This window comes from Rhinoraja longicauda, chromosome 8 (genome assembly GCF_053455715.1).
Source record: "Rhinoraja longicauda isolate Sanriku21f chromosome 8, sRhiLon1.1, whole genome shotgun sequence".
Taxonomy (NCBI): Eukaryota; Metazoa; Chordata; class Chondrichthyes; order Rajiformes; family Arhynchobatidae; genus Rhinoraja; species Rhinoraja longicauda.
The window spans coordinates 38,526,545-38,545,736 of record NC_135960.1 but is presented as its reverse complement, the minus strand read 5'-3'; the positions used below and the strand labels follow the sequence as shown (position 1 = coordinate 38,545,736).

Genomic DNA, 19,192 nt, shown 5'->3' with positions numbered 1-19,192 from the left:
GAGCTCATAGACAGAACAGGCAGATGAAGTTAACTAAGGGAGCTTTCTTTTGTCCTGCAAGATGTGACGGAGTAGTTTTCTTCATCTGTGCTGCAAATGTCTACCTTCCTATGAAGTTTATAAGTGGGAGATTTCCACATTTGTTTTTATTTTTCCATCCTCATTTATGTGAGGACAATGTTTGCATGTGGGAAGTCACCAATTGGTTTCAGATTTTTTTCGTTGTTATTTTAACTTTGATAATGTGAATTCCTCAGAGGGTTGTTGTTGAAATTCACTTCCTGTCAAGAGTGGATAATGGTCTGAGTAGATTATTCCCAGCTCTGCAATTCCTTGCAGGCATTATTTCCATAGATGCTTTCAGGATGGAAGCTCCCCACCACCTCCATTTGACTTATTTGGGATGACTATCATTTGATCATCTGCCATCTCACTGGTATACACTGGAATTTAGAAGGATGAGGGGGGATCTTATTGAAACATATAAGATAATTAGGGGATTGGACACATTAGAGGCAGATAACATGTTCCCAATGTTGGGGGAGTCCAGAACGAGGGGCCACAGTTTGAGAATAAGGGGTAGGCCATTTAGAACGGAGATGAGGAAGAACTTTTTCAGTCAGAGGGTGGTGAAGGTGTGGAATTCTCTGCCTCAGAAGGCAGTGGAGGCCAGTTCGTTGGATGCTTTCAAGAGAGAGCTGGATAGAGCTCTTAAGGATAGCGGAGTGAGGGGGTATGGGGAGAAGGCAGGAACGGGGTACTGATTGAGAGTGATCAGCCATGATCGCATTGAATGGCGGTGCTGGCTCGAAGGGCTGAATGGCCTACTCCTGCACCTATTGTCTATTGTCTATTGTCTATTATCATGCAATGGCTGGGTGTTTCATGTTAATCGATTTTTGTCTCCTGTCTCCTAATTAAGAAGGATAGACAACAAAATGCAGGAGTAACTCAGTGAGTCAGGCAGCATCTCTGGAGAAAAGGAGTAGGTGATGTTTCGTGTTGAGACCCTTCTTGGTTACATCGGTGTGAAACCTTTTTGCTTATGGCATTCGTGGCGATATGGGAGAAGGCATTTTATAAACAGCAAAAACCCACTAACTGAATAAATGGCATCTATCCTTAATGGCCCTAAGCAACAGAATCCTTGCATCCAACAAATTGGTTGAAATTCCTTCCCCTTGTTGCTAAAGGTTGTTACTTGTGGGATCAGATTTATTTACCATCTTTAAATGGCCATGAGAAGGTGGTGGTAAGCTAACTTCTGAAATGCTGCAGTGTTGATACTCTCACAGTATTCAGGTTGGGAAGTTGTCGGATTTTGAATTGGAACTGTGATTCATTTCCAGGTAGTGCCATCACCATCTGCCTGCTGCCATTGCCCTTCAAAAGGTTAGAGGTCCCAGGTTTGGAATAAAGGGGCCTAGGTGATCTGCTGCAGTGCAAATTGTTCATCGGATCTATTTCCGCTTTCCCATCTTCTTAGGCAGTCACTTGGAATCGAAGGTGACTCTCTGGAAAGAGAACTTAACATGCACTCTGACCTATTCCCTGAAGGAGACGTGCTCGCCTGCTGCTGAATGTCAGGACATTAGCCCTAGGATGAAGCAAGTTCCAGTGTACCCCACTGCAAACACATGGGAGCAGTGGTTAGGAAATGAGACACACAAACACATGGGAGGGGAGAGAGACGGTATGGGATCAAAGTCAGGTGATGGCTTTTGGAGCAGCCATTTTATTTTTGGCCCTTTTACATTGCATGGCTCAAAATCTCTCGTTGGGGTCCTAATCTCATTTTCTACTGGATAAAATTGTGCTTTGTTGTAAACCAAGACAATCCCTAGTGAGCAATGTAACAACTAAGTGGGAAGCAGAGTCAATCCTTGAATTCCACATCACTTCACTTCAAATGTACAACACAGATAAAGGTCATTCAGCTTATTGAGACCAAATTCCACTATGTTGCCCAGCTTAAGCCCACTGCCTTGCTCAACCCCTTGTGGCTTGCGGTGCTTCAAGTGGTCTTGGACACAATGTTCCCAGGGCAACTTGGGTCATGTGGGAATAGCTGTTGGGGTTTGGAAGGAGACAAGCTATTGCAATGAGGGATGCAAGTGCCAACCACAATAAGCTTTTGAGAAAGGAACCCTTTCTCCCTTTCCCTTAACAAAAGAGGAATTCTGCTTCTTATTAGATATTCTTAAAAGGATCATTCCTGCCAACCTTCAAGTTTCCATCCAACAAAAGGAGGTGTGCAGAACCGGATCTGAATTCTGTAATGCTCACTCACTATAACACTGATGGGCTTCAGCCATCTTGTCCCCGTCATGGAAAGATATCTGTTTTTTCTGCATTTAACAAGCAGGAGAGGGATCGAGGGGTGAGAACAGGACTGGTGCAGTTGGAACGGGAAGGATTAGTGGTGTCTTTGGAAACAAGAACTGATTGACTTATTACAGGGAGGATGTGGATGATTTAGAGAGGGTGCAGAAGAGGTTTGCCAGAATATTGACACACGGACAATGGATGCTGGTTTACAAAAAAGAGACACGGAGTGCTGGAGTAACTCGGCAGGTCAGGCAGCATATCTGGAAAATATGGATAGGCAATGTTTCTGGTTGGGTCCCTTCTTCAGACTGGATTAGGGGGTATTAGTTGCAAGGAGAGGTTGGACAAACCTGGATTGTTTCCTTCAAAAGGCCGGAGATTGAGGAGTGACCCCATAGAAGTATATGACACTATGAGAGTCATAAATATGATAGAGAGACAGATCCTTTTTCTCAGGGTGGCAATGTCAAAAGCTAGAGGGTGTAGCTTTATGGTGAGAGAGGCAAAGTTGAAAAGAGATGTGGGGGGCAAGTTTTTTACACAAAGAGTGGTGGATGCCTAGAATGTGCTGCCAGGGTTGGCGGTGGAGGAAGATCTGATGGTGGTCTTAGAGAGGATTTTAAATAGGCACATGGATATGCAGGGAATGTAGGGATATGGGTATGAATACATCCACTGCCAACATAAGCAAAACTTGTCCCATCTCAGCCATTCCTTCTTTACCCTGCTCCCATTGGCCAAAAGGTACAGAAGCTTGAAAGTGTTCAACACCAAACTCAGGAACAGCTTCTTCCCCTCTGTTATCAGGCTTCTGAATGGCCCTTCCAGAGCTCGGGTACTGCCCGTCTCATCTCTGCCCCATTGCGGTCATTGGACTTTGTCTATGAAAGTGATGCTCTGCAATGTTGAGAACTGTATTCTGCACTCTGCATCTTCCCCTTTGCTCTACCTATTGTGCTATAGTCTGACATGTTTATATTTATGCATAGTATTATCTGATCTGATTGGATAGCATGCAAAGCAAAGCTTTTCCCAGTAGTTTGGTAGATGTGACAATAATAAACCTGAACCTAAACCTAAGCTAATGTGCAGGCAGACGAGCCCAGTTTATCTTGGCATCATGTTTGGCACAGACATCGTGGTGGAAGGACCTTATCCTCTGCTTACTGTTGTTCTACATGCTGTTCTCAGAAGTAGGTGAGAAGTTGTAGAATGGGTATGACAGGGTGGTGTGGAGTCAATCTTTCCCCTGGCTGGGGTGACGTGCTGGAAACACATTCCATGACCTTGCCTGATTCCCTCTGTTAAAATTGGGGCATTGCTGGACAGGGACTAACAGAGATCTGTGAGCACCATACTGATGGGTGAATGGGCCTCAGTAGGAGTTGGCATTGCTTTGCAGCTATGTGATCAGGTAAACATAGGTCTAAACCTAGACCATAACCAATCTCCTTTGGGTGGCTTGAAGGTGCAACAAGTAGAGCTGATGCCTCAGAGCACCAGTGACATGAGTTCAATTCAGACCTCAGGTGTTGTTTGTGTGGAGTTTGCACTCCATGTGACCCCCGTGGATTTCTTCTGGGAGCTTGGGTTTCCTTCCATATCCCAAAGACTTGCTGCTTGGTAGGTTAATCAGCCACTGTGAAAAAGGTGTCGACCCAAAACATCACCCATTCCTTCTCTCCAGAGACACTGCCTATCTTTGGTTTAAACCAGCATCTGCAGTTCTTTCCTAGACTGCCAAATGTCCCTGGTATGGAGGTGAGTGAGAGGCTCGGATGGTGGGAAGGAGAAAGTTGATGTGAATGTGGGGAGAATAATACATGGAGGATTAGTGTTAACAGATGGTTGGCATGGACTAGGTGGGCCGAAGGGCCATTTATGTGCTGTAGTCTCTCCAGAACTCTGTGACTTTATCTTCATTTGAGTCGGAAATTAAGTCTAGATGGAGCCACACCCCCAACATGAACCATGGTTCCATATCTAAGCATAACGTTAATCAGCATTCCACAAGGAGCAGGAACTGGGATCATACCACTTGCTGCTCTTGAGTGCACAGTTTTTCCCTTGTATAATGTTCCAGGGTACCACCTGTGGGACTCCTGAAACAAGGAGCCCAATAGAACAGAAGCCTAAGACTGGCCTCCTTAGCAACATGTTGTTTACTGGAAGCATTGTTGCTGGCAACCCCATGCCTCCCATTACTGCTTGGCTCCCATACATTTGACATTGTTTGGCACCAATGCATTTTTACACAATTCCTGGCAGCCCACTCTGCTGGAGCACATGTTGACTCGAGATGGCAATGTGCCTTTCTGGACATTGAAAACGTTGCAAGCCAACTCAAAGAGATTTAGAGCCATGAAAAATATTAGTGTCAATGTGTCTTTATCTTTCAAGCCAAATTGAGAGCTGTGTGAAATGCAAAACTCCCTGAAGGGAATAACTAAGAATAGTCTTTGCCGGATCTAAGCCAATAAACCATGTCCAGACATTGTTATAGCATCGATACTACAAAAAGCCCCTTCTAATCTAATCCGGTAAACCTCACCCATCCTTCATTACAGCACCGCTACTATGAAAAACCGACCCTGATGTAAATCTTTGCCATGTGTAATCCTTCCTTGATATAATGCTTTATTAGAAATGGAATTACAAATAACCCCTCCTGAACTAATGCTGTTAAGCAGCCCCCTCAGGTCCGAAGAGATGGTAGCAGTAGACATCAGAGTGCTGGCTATAAAGGGGCTCAGGTTGAGGTGAGAACACCAGGCAGGTCAGAGATGAGAAAATGTGATATCAGAGAACAGTTCCAGGAATTATCTCTGAAGATTAGCCAACAGATGGCCCACAGCAGAAACGTCCACGTCGTGGGGCTGGAAACTGGAAGTGTCCTGAGCTAATTCTGCTACCACCATCTATTGTACAAGTGATGGCTCTCACTGATTGTCGCCAGCAGCTTGCGCCCTTTTCAGGACCGACGATGATAGTGATGTAATGTTTGAAACATGGATGATGGATATGAAAGCACGAAAGAAGAAGTCAACAGATTCAGAAAAGATCCTGGGCCTTGAGCAATATATCCAAGGGAAAAGTGATGAAGATTGTGAGTTGTATATATTCCGGAAGTGAATCGTACAATTGTTGAAAAAGAGTTCACACAGAACATGGATGTGACTCTATTGATGATAAATGTAGAAGAGGTAGTAGGCCCGTTCTTTCTGGTACATGGATAAGACAGGTTTAGAGGAATATGGGGCATCACAGGCAGGTGGGACTAGTGTAGACCATGTTGGTCGGTGAGGGCAAATTGGGCCAAAGGTCCTGTTTCCATGCTGTATGACTTTATGACTCTATGACTATGACTCTCAGAGAGCGCAAAACCTGAAATCGATTAAACTTGCAAATTTGTGAAATATGACTTCAGTGTGAGGAAGTGAGCCCTGTGCTGGGTTAATGTGCCTGGGTGTGTGGGAAGTGAGCACAACCTCCCCAAGACAGATGCAACACGATTGTCATGTGCATTCACACATAAAAAGAGGCACAAAATATAATTGGTTTACAGGCTTCCTGCCAAATGGAACACATTTCCCTACATTGTCCTCCTCCGGTTATCACTGTGACCAATCACTACTTCTCTGTATCCCTTTGTCGTTTCTGAGTCCTTCTTACAGCTTGCTTTCCTACCTATCTTGGGACCAAACTTTGATACGTTGTATTTGACTCCTTCATCTGAATATCAATAGTAAACAGCTGAAAGCCCGCAACACAGATCCCTGAGGCAACCCACGTTACCGTTGAAAGCAACCATTAATACAATCATGAATACAGACCATTAATACAAGTCTGAAGAAGAGTCTTCACCCGAAACATCACCCATTCTTTCTCTCCAGAGATGCTCCTGTCCCGCTGAGTTACTCCAGCATTTTGTGTCTACCTTCAATTTAAACCAGCATCTGCAGTTCTTTCCTGCACATTAATACGATCCTGTTGTCTATCATCACTATCACAACCCCTGCCCTAGCCTATTGACTTAAACATTAATCTTCCGCCATAGATCATTTCATCCATATTTGAGATTTCTTCTCTTGATCCAAGTCCTCTCTATCTTTGATTTGATTCACTACTCATACCCATGTCAAATCCCCCCTGAAATCTTTCAAATCTGCTGTCTTCTCACCATGAACCAAAGCACCCTGAATGTAGCTCTTCACTTATTCCTATGCTATCTGAGTCTGCCATCCTCTCCTGCTCTTGGTTCATGGTTTAGGTAGAGGATTGAGTACTTTATTTATGGCCAGCAATCTCAGTGGTTAGTGTTTCAGCAGTCAGATCAAGATGTTTTCTCCATTAGCCGTATCTAAACAGTGAGAGCAAAGATAAACATAGTAATACAGCTGTGGCCTGTTTATGTGACATGGATGCTATTTTGAGGTCCAGAGAACTTAACTTAGAATGTGGCTGCCTCGCTGCAGTGCACACGGGAGGCTGAGAGCCTTGTGGACTGTACATTTAGGAGATAGTCACTGACAGGAAGGGAGATCCAGTGACCACAATGCAGATGAGGAGAAAGAGGAAAATGATGTAGGAATGCCCCGAGACTGTGTATATAGGAAGATGAGAATTAGGAGCAGCAGTGACCTGTACAGCCCTCTAAACCTGCCCCACCATTCTCTCAGTTCGTGGATGATCTGATCTTTAGCCTTGAATCCATTCTCCTGTCCAATTGCCGCAACCTCTGATTTACCCATTTCTACAAACAAATTTAAGTCTTATCTCAGTCTTAGTGGCCTATTGCTCATCCTGAGATCGTCCCCACTTGTCCTTGATTCTCCCACCATGGGAAATGCCTTTATAGTATTTACTCAGTCAAGCCCTTTTACATTCTCTTTTATTTCAATCACTTCTCCTTCTTCTTAACTCTAGAAGGTAGGTTACTGACCTTGAGCTGGGAAACGGGAATGGTCTAAAAGGGAGTTTGATGGCTGGCATGGGCATAGTGGACTGAAGGGCCTGTTTCGGTGCTGAATGACTGTACGACCAGTACTTTCCCAGCCTGATCAGTTTTTCCTGATAAAGTAACCTTTTCATTCCAGAGATCAACCTTGCAAACTTACTCTACTTGGCCTTCAAGACAACACCCTTCTTTAAATTCAGTACAGACTACTCCAAGCAAAGTCTCCCCTAGACCTGCACAGTGCACTTCTACACAATTCTCATGTCATTTACAATGAAGGACAACCATTTCAGTACATTCCTAATTACTTAGTCGCTAACTGCAGTTTTTGTACGCCACATATATCTCTCTGAGCACCAGCAATTATTTAATCTTACATCTTTTAAATAATACGCTGCTTCCAACCACCAAAAGTGGACAATGACACAATTCTCCACATAATCCCAGTTCCTTTAGTGTCTTGGTTCCCTCCTCACTACTTACTTAGCTACCTATCATTTCAGGAAGCTTGTATACAATATACTTGACTCCTTTGCCTTAATATTAATTGTAAATGGCAGAAGCCCCAGCACTGATCCCCGCACACGGCGAAAAGGATTCCTGGCGTGCCACGGCCATATCCCAACAGCAGGCCGCCACAGAACTGGGAACTCATGCGAGGAGGAAGCCAACGAGCCTGGCCCTTGCTTGCCCCTGAAGACCGGGAATTGGAGAGGAGGATGGAGGGAGATGGCGGTGGATACCATCCGTCGTACGCCCGGTAAGAAGAACCTGGGGGGGGGAGGGGGGCTTACCGTCCATGCTCTCAACAAAGGCGCTCCCCAGGGAACAAGGACTGAAGAGGGCCATGCAAGGAGAGAGATGATGGTTCATGGGATGACCGGAATGGAAGAGACAACCGCAATGGGCTTTTGTGGCCAACGTCAGCTTGGAATGTAATGCACCAAAATGGCGCCTCTTGCACATGGACTCAGTTGGCTGTTCTGTACATTCTGTACTAACCGGGGGATCGTGCTTATGTACGGTGATGATCTTGCTGATCTGCATGCAAAAAAAGTATTTCATTATACCTTGGTACATGTGATGATAAAGAAACCATTGAACTATTTATCCGCAGAGGTACCCCACTAGTTGCATCTGAAAATAACCCATTAATACTTGTGCTAATTCCTGTTAGTGATCTCAACTGCAGGTGGATCCTTAGAATTGTGGTGGTTCACCGGTGCCACAGTAGAGGAAGTCACTGTTCAGGACCAGTGAAAGGAAAGACACCATCCATTGCATATGACTTTCTATTCATTTTAGACTAGGCGACAAACAAAAACGAAAGACCTAGAAGTAGAGTTTCACATGCTTGGAGAAAGATTACAGACCAGGATCTGTAAAATTCTATTGTATTATGTGCATTTGTAAGGGTCTATGTGAGACTGGTTCATCTGCCACCAGGACATTGTACATTGTAAAGAAACACGCTGGGAGGTCAGGAGCTTTTCTCTTGAAGGTTGGGAGGTGTGGGTGCCGGAAATGAAGACAGAAACGTTCTTGTTTTCAAACGTAAATTTCATATATTTAGTCTTTTCCAAAAACAGGTAAACTTAATTGTTTGCAGACAGGTACACAAAACCAAAACAGGTAGTTAAATCAAAACTGTAGCTTGCTGCCTTCATACAAAATATAACTCAAACACTGCTTCTTTCTCTCCCTGCTCCAGTCGTTGTCTCTCTCCTTAAATACACTGCTTTCCTTCCCTTTTAGCTCTCTCACTGAGGCAATCAGCTCATCTGGTTCAGCTGGGCAACAATCAATGTCAGCAGCAGTCAGCAGCAATCATTGTCAGCAGCAATCAGTGTCAGCAGGGCAGGCATCTCTGGAGGGAAGGAATGGGTGATGTTTCGGGTCGAGACCCGTCTTCAGACTGATGGCAGGGGAGTGGGCGGTACAGAGATAAAATGTTGTCGGAGACAGTAAGACTGGTAGGAGAACTGGGGAGGGGATGGAGAGACAGGAAAAGCAAGGGCTACTTGAAGTTAGAGATGTCAATGTTCATAACGCTAGGGTGTAAGCTACCCAAACAAAATATGAGGTGCTGTTCCTACAATTTGCACTGGGCCTCACTCTGATGATGGAGGAGGCCCAGGACAGAAAGGTCAGTGTGGGAATGGGAGGGGGAGAAATTAGCCATGAAAACCATTAATATTTGATGCCAATCCTTCAAGGCATCACTTCATTGGCTTTAAACCAAGCATATTCCCACAAGAAAGGCAGAACTACCAAACTCTCTGAATGATTAATGAAACCCGGTTTAACATATAAAAAAATCTTATAAAGAAATACCATCTATATAAAACTTATAAAAGCGCACTGATAATAGCTTACAAAAAAACAGGAACATAAAGATTAGAGCAACATAAATTCAATGTTAGCTTCCTATAAAACGAACAATTATTAATAAAGGGTAGTTGAAGGAATATTGGAGTCAATTCTGGGCAATAATGGAGTCTCCTAGCTGGAGGGTAGAATTTTAGAAATGCTTTGTATGTGTCTTCACAAAGTGAAGAGGACAGATTCAATGAATGAGAAGAGTGGAGCGGAGATAGTTACAGGCAAGAAATGCTAGATAGTTTATTTTTGCTGAAAATAAAATGCTTTGTTTAGTCTGGATAGGTATTATCCCAAGTTACTGAATTTATGCTAATACTCTCAAGGGTAATATGCATCACCAGGAATTGATGACTATCATCTAATTACCTTTAATCGGGTAAACTGGCTTCCTGAACTATTGTAGCTATTGCTCATGGGTTATTGCTCTAACCCAATGCTGCAATGATAACATGTGTGCGCAGTGTGGCATTGGACTTGGTTGGGGAATCTGCCGACTGTATTTGCCCTTTGAGGTGGTAGAGGTCAGGGTTTGGGTGGTGCTGTGGAAGAGACTTTGATGATTTCCTATTCCTATTTAATTAATATAATTAGACTGCAGCTACAGTGAGGGAGGCTGTGTTTTGGGCAGGAGATGGGGTGCCTTTCTTCTTCATGGAGCTCCCAAAATGTTGTTGGAGAGAGTATTCCATCACCAATCAGTCCTGTGCTCTATAGATGGAAAAGCCCCCATTCATTTAAGGTACAGCTCGCACCAAAATTCTATTGAGGAGAGTTTTTTAAATCTACCAATGGGCGGCATATAAACAGGTTCCAGGGATTCAGGGTAAAGATAACTACAGGAAAAGCGTGGCACTGACAAATATAAAGCATCTGAATGATAAGATGGATAGATGAATGACACAGTCACACAACTGAACTCCAGAGACGCAGGTTCAATCCAAACCTCAGATGCTCTCTGCTTGCAGTGTGCTCTTTCTCCATGTGACCATATGGATTTCTCCGTGTGCTCTGGTTTCCCCCTTTGTCCCATTGATGTGCGAGTTGATGAATTAAAAAGCCACTGTAAATGTCCCCTAATGTAGGTTAGTGGTAAAATCTAGGCGGTGTTGATCGGAATATGGGAAGAATAGAAAATGGAATTGATGTTGGATGACAGCAATGGGTGCATCATGGTTAGTGTTGGGTGAGTTGGCTAAAGGCTCTCTTCCCATGCTGTATGGATCCATGAGGGCAATATTACACCAGAAATGAAAACTGAAAAACGCTGACATGTAAAATCAAGAAGGTGTTTTATAAAAACACAGGGGGAAGAGAATTACTCAGGACAAAGTAGAGTCCATTAGGGACAAAAAATAAGTGAACTTTGTGAAGAGTTGGGATATGCAGATAAGTTTCTTCAAAATATTTTGCAACTATCTTCACAAAAGAGGGATTCTGAGGATTCTCAGGAGGCATGTGGAATGTTGATGGGATAAATGCAATGAAAGAGGAAGCGTTAAAGGGTTTAGTAACTTTACGATACGATAATACTTTATTGTCAGATCGTCTAAAATTTGTCTTGCTTCTCAGCAGCTCCACTTGCAACATCAACAAAGATAAAGAATGTAAGACAAGAAATGAGGATACATCTATTCACCATAACATTGCAATCACAAATGACGACACATTCAAGACCCTTCAACATTTGATCTGGGATTAAGTTCTATGTTTAATTTCAGGATTAACTGGTACACAAAAGGGTGCTTCAGTCTAACCTTATTAAATCTTGGTACCCTGTACCTCCGATTTGATGGTAACAATTCATATTCACTGTTCAGGACATGGTCGGGGTCAGAGACAATGTTGTTGGCCAACCTGAGCATGTTATTGTGGTAGGCTGATTCATAGAGTTTCTCAAGGGGTTGACCGACGATCTTTGAGCAGATTTTCATTTGGTGGAGCAGTTGTGACTTTAAAGTTGCACCATGTAGTATTACAATACTGAAGAACACTCATAATCATAGAAGTAAGGAACAAAAGAAGAATTTGTCTACTCGTCCCAAAAGACCTAAGGCGGTGGAGAAAATAAATTCTTTGTTTTGTCCTTTTGCAGACAGATTCAATGTGGTCTTTCCAGGATAGCAGATGGCCTATCATCACACCCAAGTATTTAAATGAACACACCTGCTTGATTTTTGCATTATGGATGGCAATAGAAACTATATGAGAGTTGGATGGTGAACCAAATACTATTTCTTCCGTTTTCTTTGTATTAATCACAAGAGCATTATTATCACTCCACTCAACCACTTCGTTTACACTATGTTGGTGCAGCTCAGGGCTGTCTGATTTACGTAACAGAGATATTAAAACTGTATCATCAGAAAGTGAATGGACCATTAAGCCCAGATAAAATATCTCCCATCCAGCTTCACCTTGTCAGAGGTATTCCCTTTGTTCTACCCAACTCTCCACCTCCTCTGCTACCTGAAAACTAACGATTTCACTCTTTCTCAGTTCTGATAAAGGGTCCGAGATCTAAAATGTTAAATAGTTCTCTTTCTACAGATGCTGCCTGACTTTCCTGCTTTTTCAGTTTTTCAACATTTACAGTTTCATTTTGATTTTTATGGGATATGACCAAGGCTATTTAAAGAATTGGGGAGGTAATAATTGCAAATTTTAATCCTCTCTGGTATGAGAGTAATGCTAGAGGATTGAAGGATAACTATTATACAATTAGACATAAAGAGCTGGAGTAACTCAGTGGGCCAGGCAGCATCTGTGAAGAAAGGGAATAAGTGATGTTTCGAGTCGAAATCCTTCATCAGACTTGAGTCTGAAGAGGGGTCTTGACCCAAATCGTCACCTACTGCTTTTCTCCAGAAATGCTGCCTTACCCGCTGAGTTACTCCAGCAATTTGTGTCTATCTTTGGTGTAAACCAGCATCTGCAGTTCCTTCTTACACATTGTTGTACAGTTGTTTAAAATGGGAGGAAGAAAATAGATGAAGTAAAATAGGCAAGTGAGAGAGAAGAAAATCATTGCAATTTATTGTAAACCATTTAGAAATGCCCAGCTTACCACTGACAAGCTCCATCAAATCGTTAATAGAAAGTTCTGTGTGATGAACTTGATGGAATTCTTTAAGGAGATACCAAGGAGATTTGATGAGGGCGGTGTGTTAAATGTCGTCTATATGGATCTAATGTAATCTATCTGAACACAGAGCAGCTGCAGTGGCACAGCTGGTAGAGGTGCTGCATCATCGTGCCAAACACTCGGGTTCAATGTGTGTCCAATCCTTCCACCACCATCCTTTCTCTACCATCTCCTTTCAGACACATTGCATTCCAGCAATTGTTTAAATTCCACAACTCACTCCCAAATTCTGCCAGGTATCGAACCTGTGAAGCACCTTGGAATATTAAGCCTCTCATATGAAAGAATGTTGAATATTTTTATCTGGGAGAGTGCCACACCGGTAGTAATTTGCTGGATTAAGGCAGATGCACAACTTCTCAATGAATTCTAGTGTCCAGAGGCTCAATTGATGATGCTGACAATTAAATTCAAATTCCACTGTGGTGGTTATGGTATTTAAATCCACTAGAATAGATCCTAAATATAAAATCAGTATCAGTGACAGCAACTGGGAATCCACTGACAAAAAATATATATTTAGTTCCCTAATATGCTTCAGATAAATCTTTCTTATCTGCACTGGTTCTATGTTTGTCATCAGGCTTACAAACATGGTTAATTAAACATGGTTAACCAAACATGGTTAAGTAACTGCCCTTTGAACTGAAGTGGCAGATGGCTATTTAAGATGGCCTTAAAGGCAGCCTTATTCATTGAAACTCACATCACATAAGTGAATAATAGAAATATACTAAACTTAATCTAGTAAACATTGGTCGTCACAGTGGTGCATAGAAACATAGAAACATAGAAAATAGGTGCAGGAGTAGGCCATTCGGCCCTTCGAGCCTGCACCGCCATTCAATATGATCATGGCTGATCATTCAGCTCAGTAGCCTGTACCTGCCTTCTCTCCATACCCCCTGATCCCTTTAGCAAAAAGGGCCACATCTAACTCCCTCTTAAATATAGCCAATGAACTGGCCTCAACTACCTTCTGTGGCAGAGAATTCCACAGACTGTGTGAAGAAATGTTTTCTCATCTCATCTCATCGGTAGAGTTGCTGCCTTACAGCGCTTGTAGCGCCAGAGACCTGGGTTAGATCCCGAGTACGGGTGCTGTCTGCACAGAGTTTATACGTTCTCTCCGTGACCGCGTGGGTTTTCTCCAAGATCTTCGGTTTCCTCCCACACTCCAAAGACATACAGGTTTGTAGGTTAAATTGGCTTGGTATAAATGTAAATTGTCCCTAGTGTGTGTACGATAGTGTTAATTTGCGGGGATCGCTGGTTGGTGCGGCCTCGGTGAGCCGAATGGCCTTTAACAAAGATGTTGCGAACATAACACAGAGGACTCCAGAGGAAATTCAAGTACCGGCAGTGAATCATGAAATTCTTTATTTAACATTTATAACCCAATCTGTATATGATATCCTACTGTTTCATTACAAATCTGACTGCAAACATGATACCGGCCCCGTAAATTTTTTTTTATATTTTACAAATACATAATGGGTTCTGCCAAATACAGAATAGATTAAAGCAGGTTTTTACCTCACACATGGTCCAAAAAGTGAAGTGTTGTAGGTTTATTTTTGTGTAGCCCTCTATGTTCATAGCACCAATATAAGATTACTTCATAGTAACATTTATTTACATTCAAGGTGGTTACTTGCTGATCATAACACAGTTTGCTCATTAAAATAAAATATTGAATGATTAGATCTCGGTATGGATAGAACTTCCAAAGCATTTGCCGAGATTCATTCCTTCCTTGTAGTATTATCCATCCAGCAGGGCCCACTAACCTAACATCTTTATTGTAATTGAGCTATTGTCTCTTGAAGCCATGATCTTCAATCACAAATAATCAGGATGAGGACAGGTTCACAGCCCATGGACCACACTGTGTAATGATATCTAGCAGAGCCATCTGCAACGACTTTGATTTCTAAACCATCAAGTGGTCCTTCTACAAATTATCCCCAACTAACCTCCCTCTCACTAAATCACTTAATGCCTCCCTTTGGAGAAACCAACTGCCTCTTGATGGCCTTTTATGTAAATACAATTTTCCTTCGATCTTGTCTTCAACTATCTCTTCCGATGACTTTCACTTACTCCACACCGAATGGTCTTGGTTAAAAAAATGAGAGCCCCGATTTCTTAAGCAAAGTATCATTGGAATGGACCTCATCTGATTTTGCCACACAATGTTTGGGAAGGTATACTGATGTACATATTAGTGCAACAGTTATAAGTCGCAGTTGTTTTAAGCCTCCTAGAATATCAATCTACACTGTTTTATGGGAAATCCACATTTTTATATTAAGTATTGTTATATAAAGTATTTCGATCCTTTAGTGGACTAGAAACAATTTAGTGGCAGCTATGACCATGAAGCTACCTCTAATTAGAGTCTGTCGTAGTGACCCTCTCCCATTACGATACAATAGACCTTTATTTATCCCACGAGGGAAATTGCACTGCCAACAATCATAAAACACAACAAGATACATTCTCTCCAACCCATACCCATCATCCTCATTCAATGTACCGCTCCCACCATCCGACTGGACTTTGGGTGAAATGGCCTGAATTATTGGGTCAGCTGACTCGTGGCAGACAGCCAGTGGAAAATCTGACCACCAGCTCAATCCCAGATCTTAACCGTCATGGGAACATATTCAGCCAGCGATATTTCTCCAAGTTGCTGCTACGCATGGATTGTTGGCAATCCAGTGGAGCTAGTGATCTGGTGGAGATGGTGATCTAGTGGAACTGGCAATCGTGGAGCAGCTGCTGACATGCTCCTTTTACATTGAGGACATACGTGCCCCTCTGTCCATTTTCCCAGCTATTGATCACGTGTAATTGCCTTGCCTTTAAATGAACTGACTCCAGTTGAACAGTACAGACGCAAAAAAGGTTAGTGGGTCCTGTGGAGGCTGCCAAAGGAATAAAACCATCAGTAGAGCGGGAAAGCAAAGGCTTGAACCCCCTACTAATAATTTGGGGGTCAGGAGCAAACTGACTTTCATGAAGTCAGAATTGCATCAAATGATGGCTGCAGGGGTCCAAACTGTTTCCCCTCCACTGCACTCAGGAGAGCAACATGTGGTGACAGCCCAGTCCGTGGCCTGACTGAAGGTGTGAATGAGCCCAGTCCATGGTCATACCAAGGGTGTGACTCAGCCCAGTCCATGGTCAGACCAAGGGTGTGACTCAGCCCAGTCCATGGTCAGACCAAGGGTGTGACTGAGCCCAGTCCATGGTCAGACCAAGGGTGTGACTGAGGTCCATGGTCAGATTGAGGGTGCCAGTCCGTGGCCTGACTGAGGGTGTGAATGAGCCCAGTCCATGGTCAAACCAAGGGTGACAATGAGCCCAGTCCATGGTTGGACCAGGTCACCCTCGTCATATAATCTGTAATACTTAGGAAACAGTGGTGTGGGCCAGAGAATTCCTCTGGTTGTGATCAGAGAGAAGGCCTGACCACGCATGTGTTTGGGCCACACCACCTGCTCACTCAGTCGTGTAGCCCAGTGTCCCCGAGATGTTCTAAAACAACCCTTCAGCCCTTAACTGTTGGACGTAAGGAGTCTCAGGACTGTCGTTGGTGGCCTCTTCAGTGTGTTGGGTCATTGCTCATTTTGTACCACCCAATTTAACGTCCAGCAAATTGGTGAAACAATAGTCAATTCATACCTGTGCAGAAAGGAACTGCAGATGCTGGTATATACCAAAGATAGACACAAATTGCTGGAGTAACTCAGCGGGTCAAGTTGCATCTCTGGAGTAAAAGGATGGGTGACGTTTTGGGTCGGGACCCTGCTACAGACACAGACTGACTTTCATGCCTTGGTGTTCCTTCTCACTGACTAAGAGGCAGCTGACTCGGGCACTGTAGGCATCCTGGCTCATTTAAACCTTGGGAGCTTGTGCCTCTTGCTGCCTGAACCTGCACCTTGGACAGGAAGGCAAAGTGTTCCTAGCCTCACTGACAATAAGAAATAGTCAGAGGTACAGGTATAGGGCAGAGCAGTGGGTATGAGAGCAAGTTCACAGGGCAAAGGGATGGCGTGGGGGAGGAACTCTTCTGAATGAAAATACTCTTTGAAAAGAATACAAATCTCAAGAAAGCAAATTCCCAAACAAAGTAACCACTTTATACGCGTAAAATAGGAGAGCTTAGAGGGCTTAGAAATGTCTTCATTGTTAATCAAGTGACATTTGTTTGCTAATGGTTTGATAAAATACACCTTTCAAAAGAGTGGGGTAGTCCTTTACCCGGTAGAGATAGCGTGCACCACGATCTACATCGTAGTCAGTTGCTTTGCCGGCTACTAAAGCTCGGAGATTGTTCTCGTTGACCTGGTCGCCCACGGCAATGGCGTACATGGCAATTTTGTTTGATTTTGCTGATTGTGCCTGCCGCTCTATGGTATGCACCAGGTCTCCTTGGGAACGGCCATCCGTGAACAAAAGGACCTTTCTCTTGGCGTTGTTGCGGTTTGCCACGTGGAGATCAATCACATGTTTCAGAGCAGAACCCACATCAGTGGCGTCATTCATAAACTCCATCTTTTCTATGCTCCCGGCCACTTCCGTGTAGTTGTTGGAGAACTGGGCCACGGTCACGTAGCTTTTACTGTACTGAACCACCGAGATCTGCACCACAGCATTAGGTCTAACTTTGGCATCAAGGAAGCGCTCTGCCAGTCGCTTGGTAAAAGCCTTGGTGATTTCAAAGTTTTTGCTCCCAACACTGGTGGAACTGTCAATCAGGAAGGTGATGTCGGTTGAGGCGTTGAATTGAACTGCAGAGAAAACATTATCCTTTAAGGAGAGCTTTTTGAAATGGACTAAAAGAAAGACGTAAGGTTTAAATGGGTCAATGTGAAATGACCGGGTTACCACCCTGGCAATATGCTTGTCAAATTAAGGGCACTCAGTTTCGATTTCACAATGGTTGGGTCTCAATTCTTTTACACATCACCCTTTGTGCAGATTGCCATACACTGGCTCCTGGTCCCATAGCTTAAAATTCACTTCATCCCTCATTACCTCATCCAGAGACTTGGTAGACTGGATTCAAGATCGGTTTGGCCATAGCCGACAGTGCGTAGAGGTGGAAGGTGTGATTTTGACTGGAGATCTGTGATTAGTGTTGGGACCCTTGTCGTTTCTGATACATATATAAATGATTTGGAGAAAAAATGCTCACAGGATGATTAGTCAGTTTGCAGATGAAAAAAACCCAATTTGGAGTTGTGGATAGTGATCAAGATCGTCAAAAGATTCAGCAGGATGTGGGCCAGTGGATATTTGGGAAGAGAAAAGGCAGATAGGAGTTCAAGGGTGAGGTTTTGCATTTTGGGTGGTTAAATGTAAAATGTATAGAGTTATGGGCAAGACCCTTGGGAGCACTAATGTACAAAGGGATTGCGGGGTGCAAGCCCATTGCTTCCTGAAAGTGGCAACTCAATTAAATAAGGCGGCAAAGAATATTTGCCTTCATAAATCATGGGAGTTGGTTATAAAAGTCAGAAAGTCATGTTGCAGTTGCATAAAGCTTTGGTTAGACTACATTTGGAGTATTGTGTGCAGTTCTGGTCAGCGCATTACAAAAAGGGTGTGTAGACTTTGGAGACTGTAACAGAGGTTCCCCATGATGTTGTAGGAATTGGAGTGTATTAGCAATAAGGATAGATTGGACAAACCTGAAATATTTTCTCTGGAGTGTCAGAGCTAAGGGGTGACCTGATGTACCTATATAAAATGATGAAAGACTAAGATAGGACAGATAGTGCCATTTTCCCTGGGTGGATATGCTAAACACCAAAGGACATATGACACAGATGAGATAGGGAATGGTTAAAAGATTTTTACGAGGCAAGCTCTTTTACAGAGTGCGTTAGTGCCAGGAATGCGCTGCCATGGATATGGTGGAAGCAGATACAATAGTAACATTTAAAAGGCATTTAGACTGACACATGTACTGGCAGTGTACAGAGTGATATGGGCCAGATGTAGGCCGTGGGATGTTTAGATTAGGATCATGGTCAACGTAGACATCATGGGCTGAAGGGCCTGTTTCTGTGCTGTACTGTTCTATGTTTTGTCTCTGCTTCCTCCAGTACTGGCCTTCTCCACACCCTTTAATCTTGGAACCCACACTTGTGTATACGATGACCTCCGTGTTTCTTTGTAAATGCAAAGCACCGCTGTGAAGACGGAGAACATGGTGATAACCAATGATGCCAAACTGTTTTCAGGACATAATGTATAGCTGAGATTGTGTAAGTAGACACTGGGGAAGGCTTCCGGCCTTCCTCAGTGTGAATTTGCTGTCACAGGCCTATGATTTGAGCAAAGTTTTGGGTGACTTTCATTCTATG

General features: G+C 43.4%; 1 protein-coding gene across 1 annotated transcript in view; it reads right to left on the bottom strand.

Moving 5' to 3' along the window:
- Positions 1-14,171: 14,171 nt before the first annotated feature.
- Positions 14,172-19,192, bottom strand: part of col6a1 (collagen, type VI, alpha 1) — a 79,429-nt gene continuing 74,408 nt past the window's right edge. Inside the window, exon 35 of the mRNA XM_078403675.1 lies at positions 14,172-17,611. Within this exon, the coding sequence (XP_078259801.1) occupies positions 17,010-17,611 (602 nt within the window). The 3' untranslated portion in view covers positions 14,172-17,009. The remainder of the gene's footprint in view (positions 17,612-19,192) is intronic.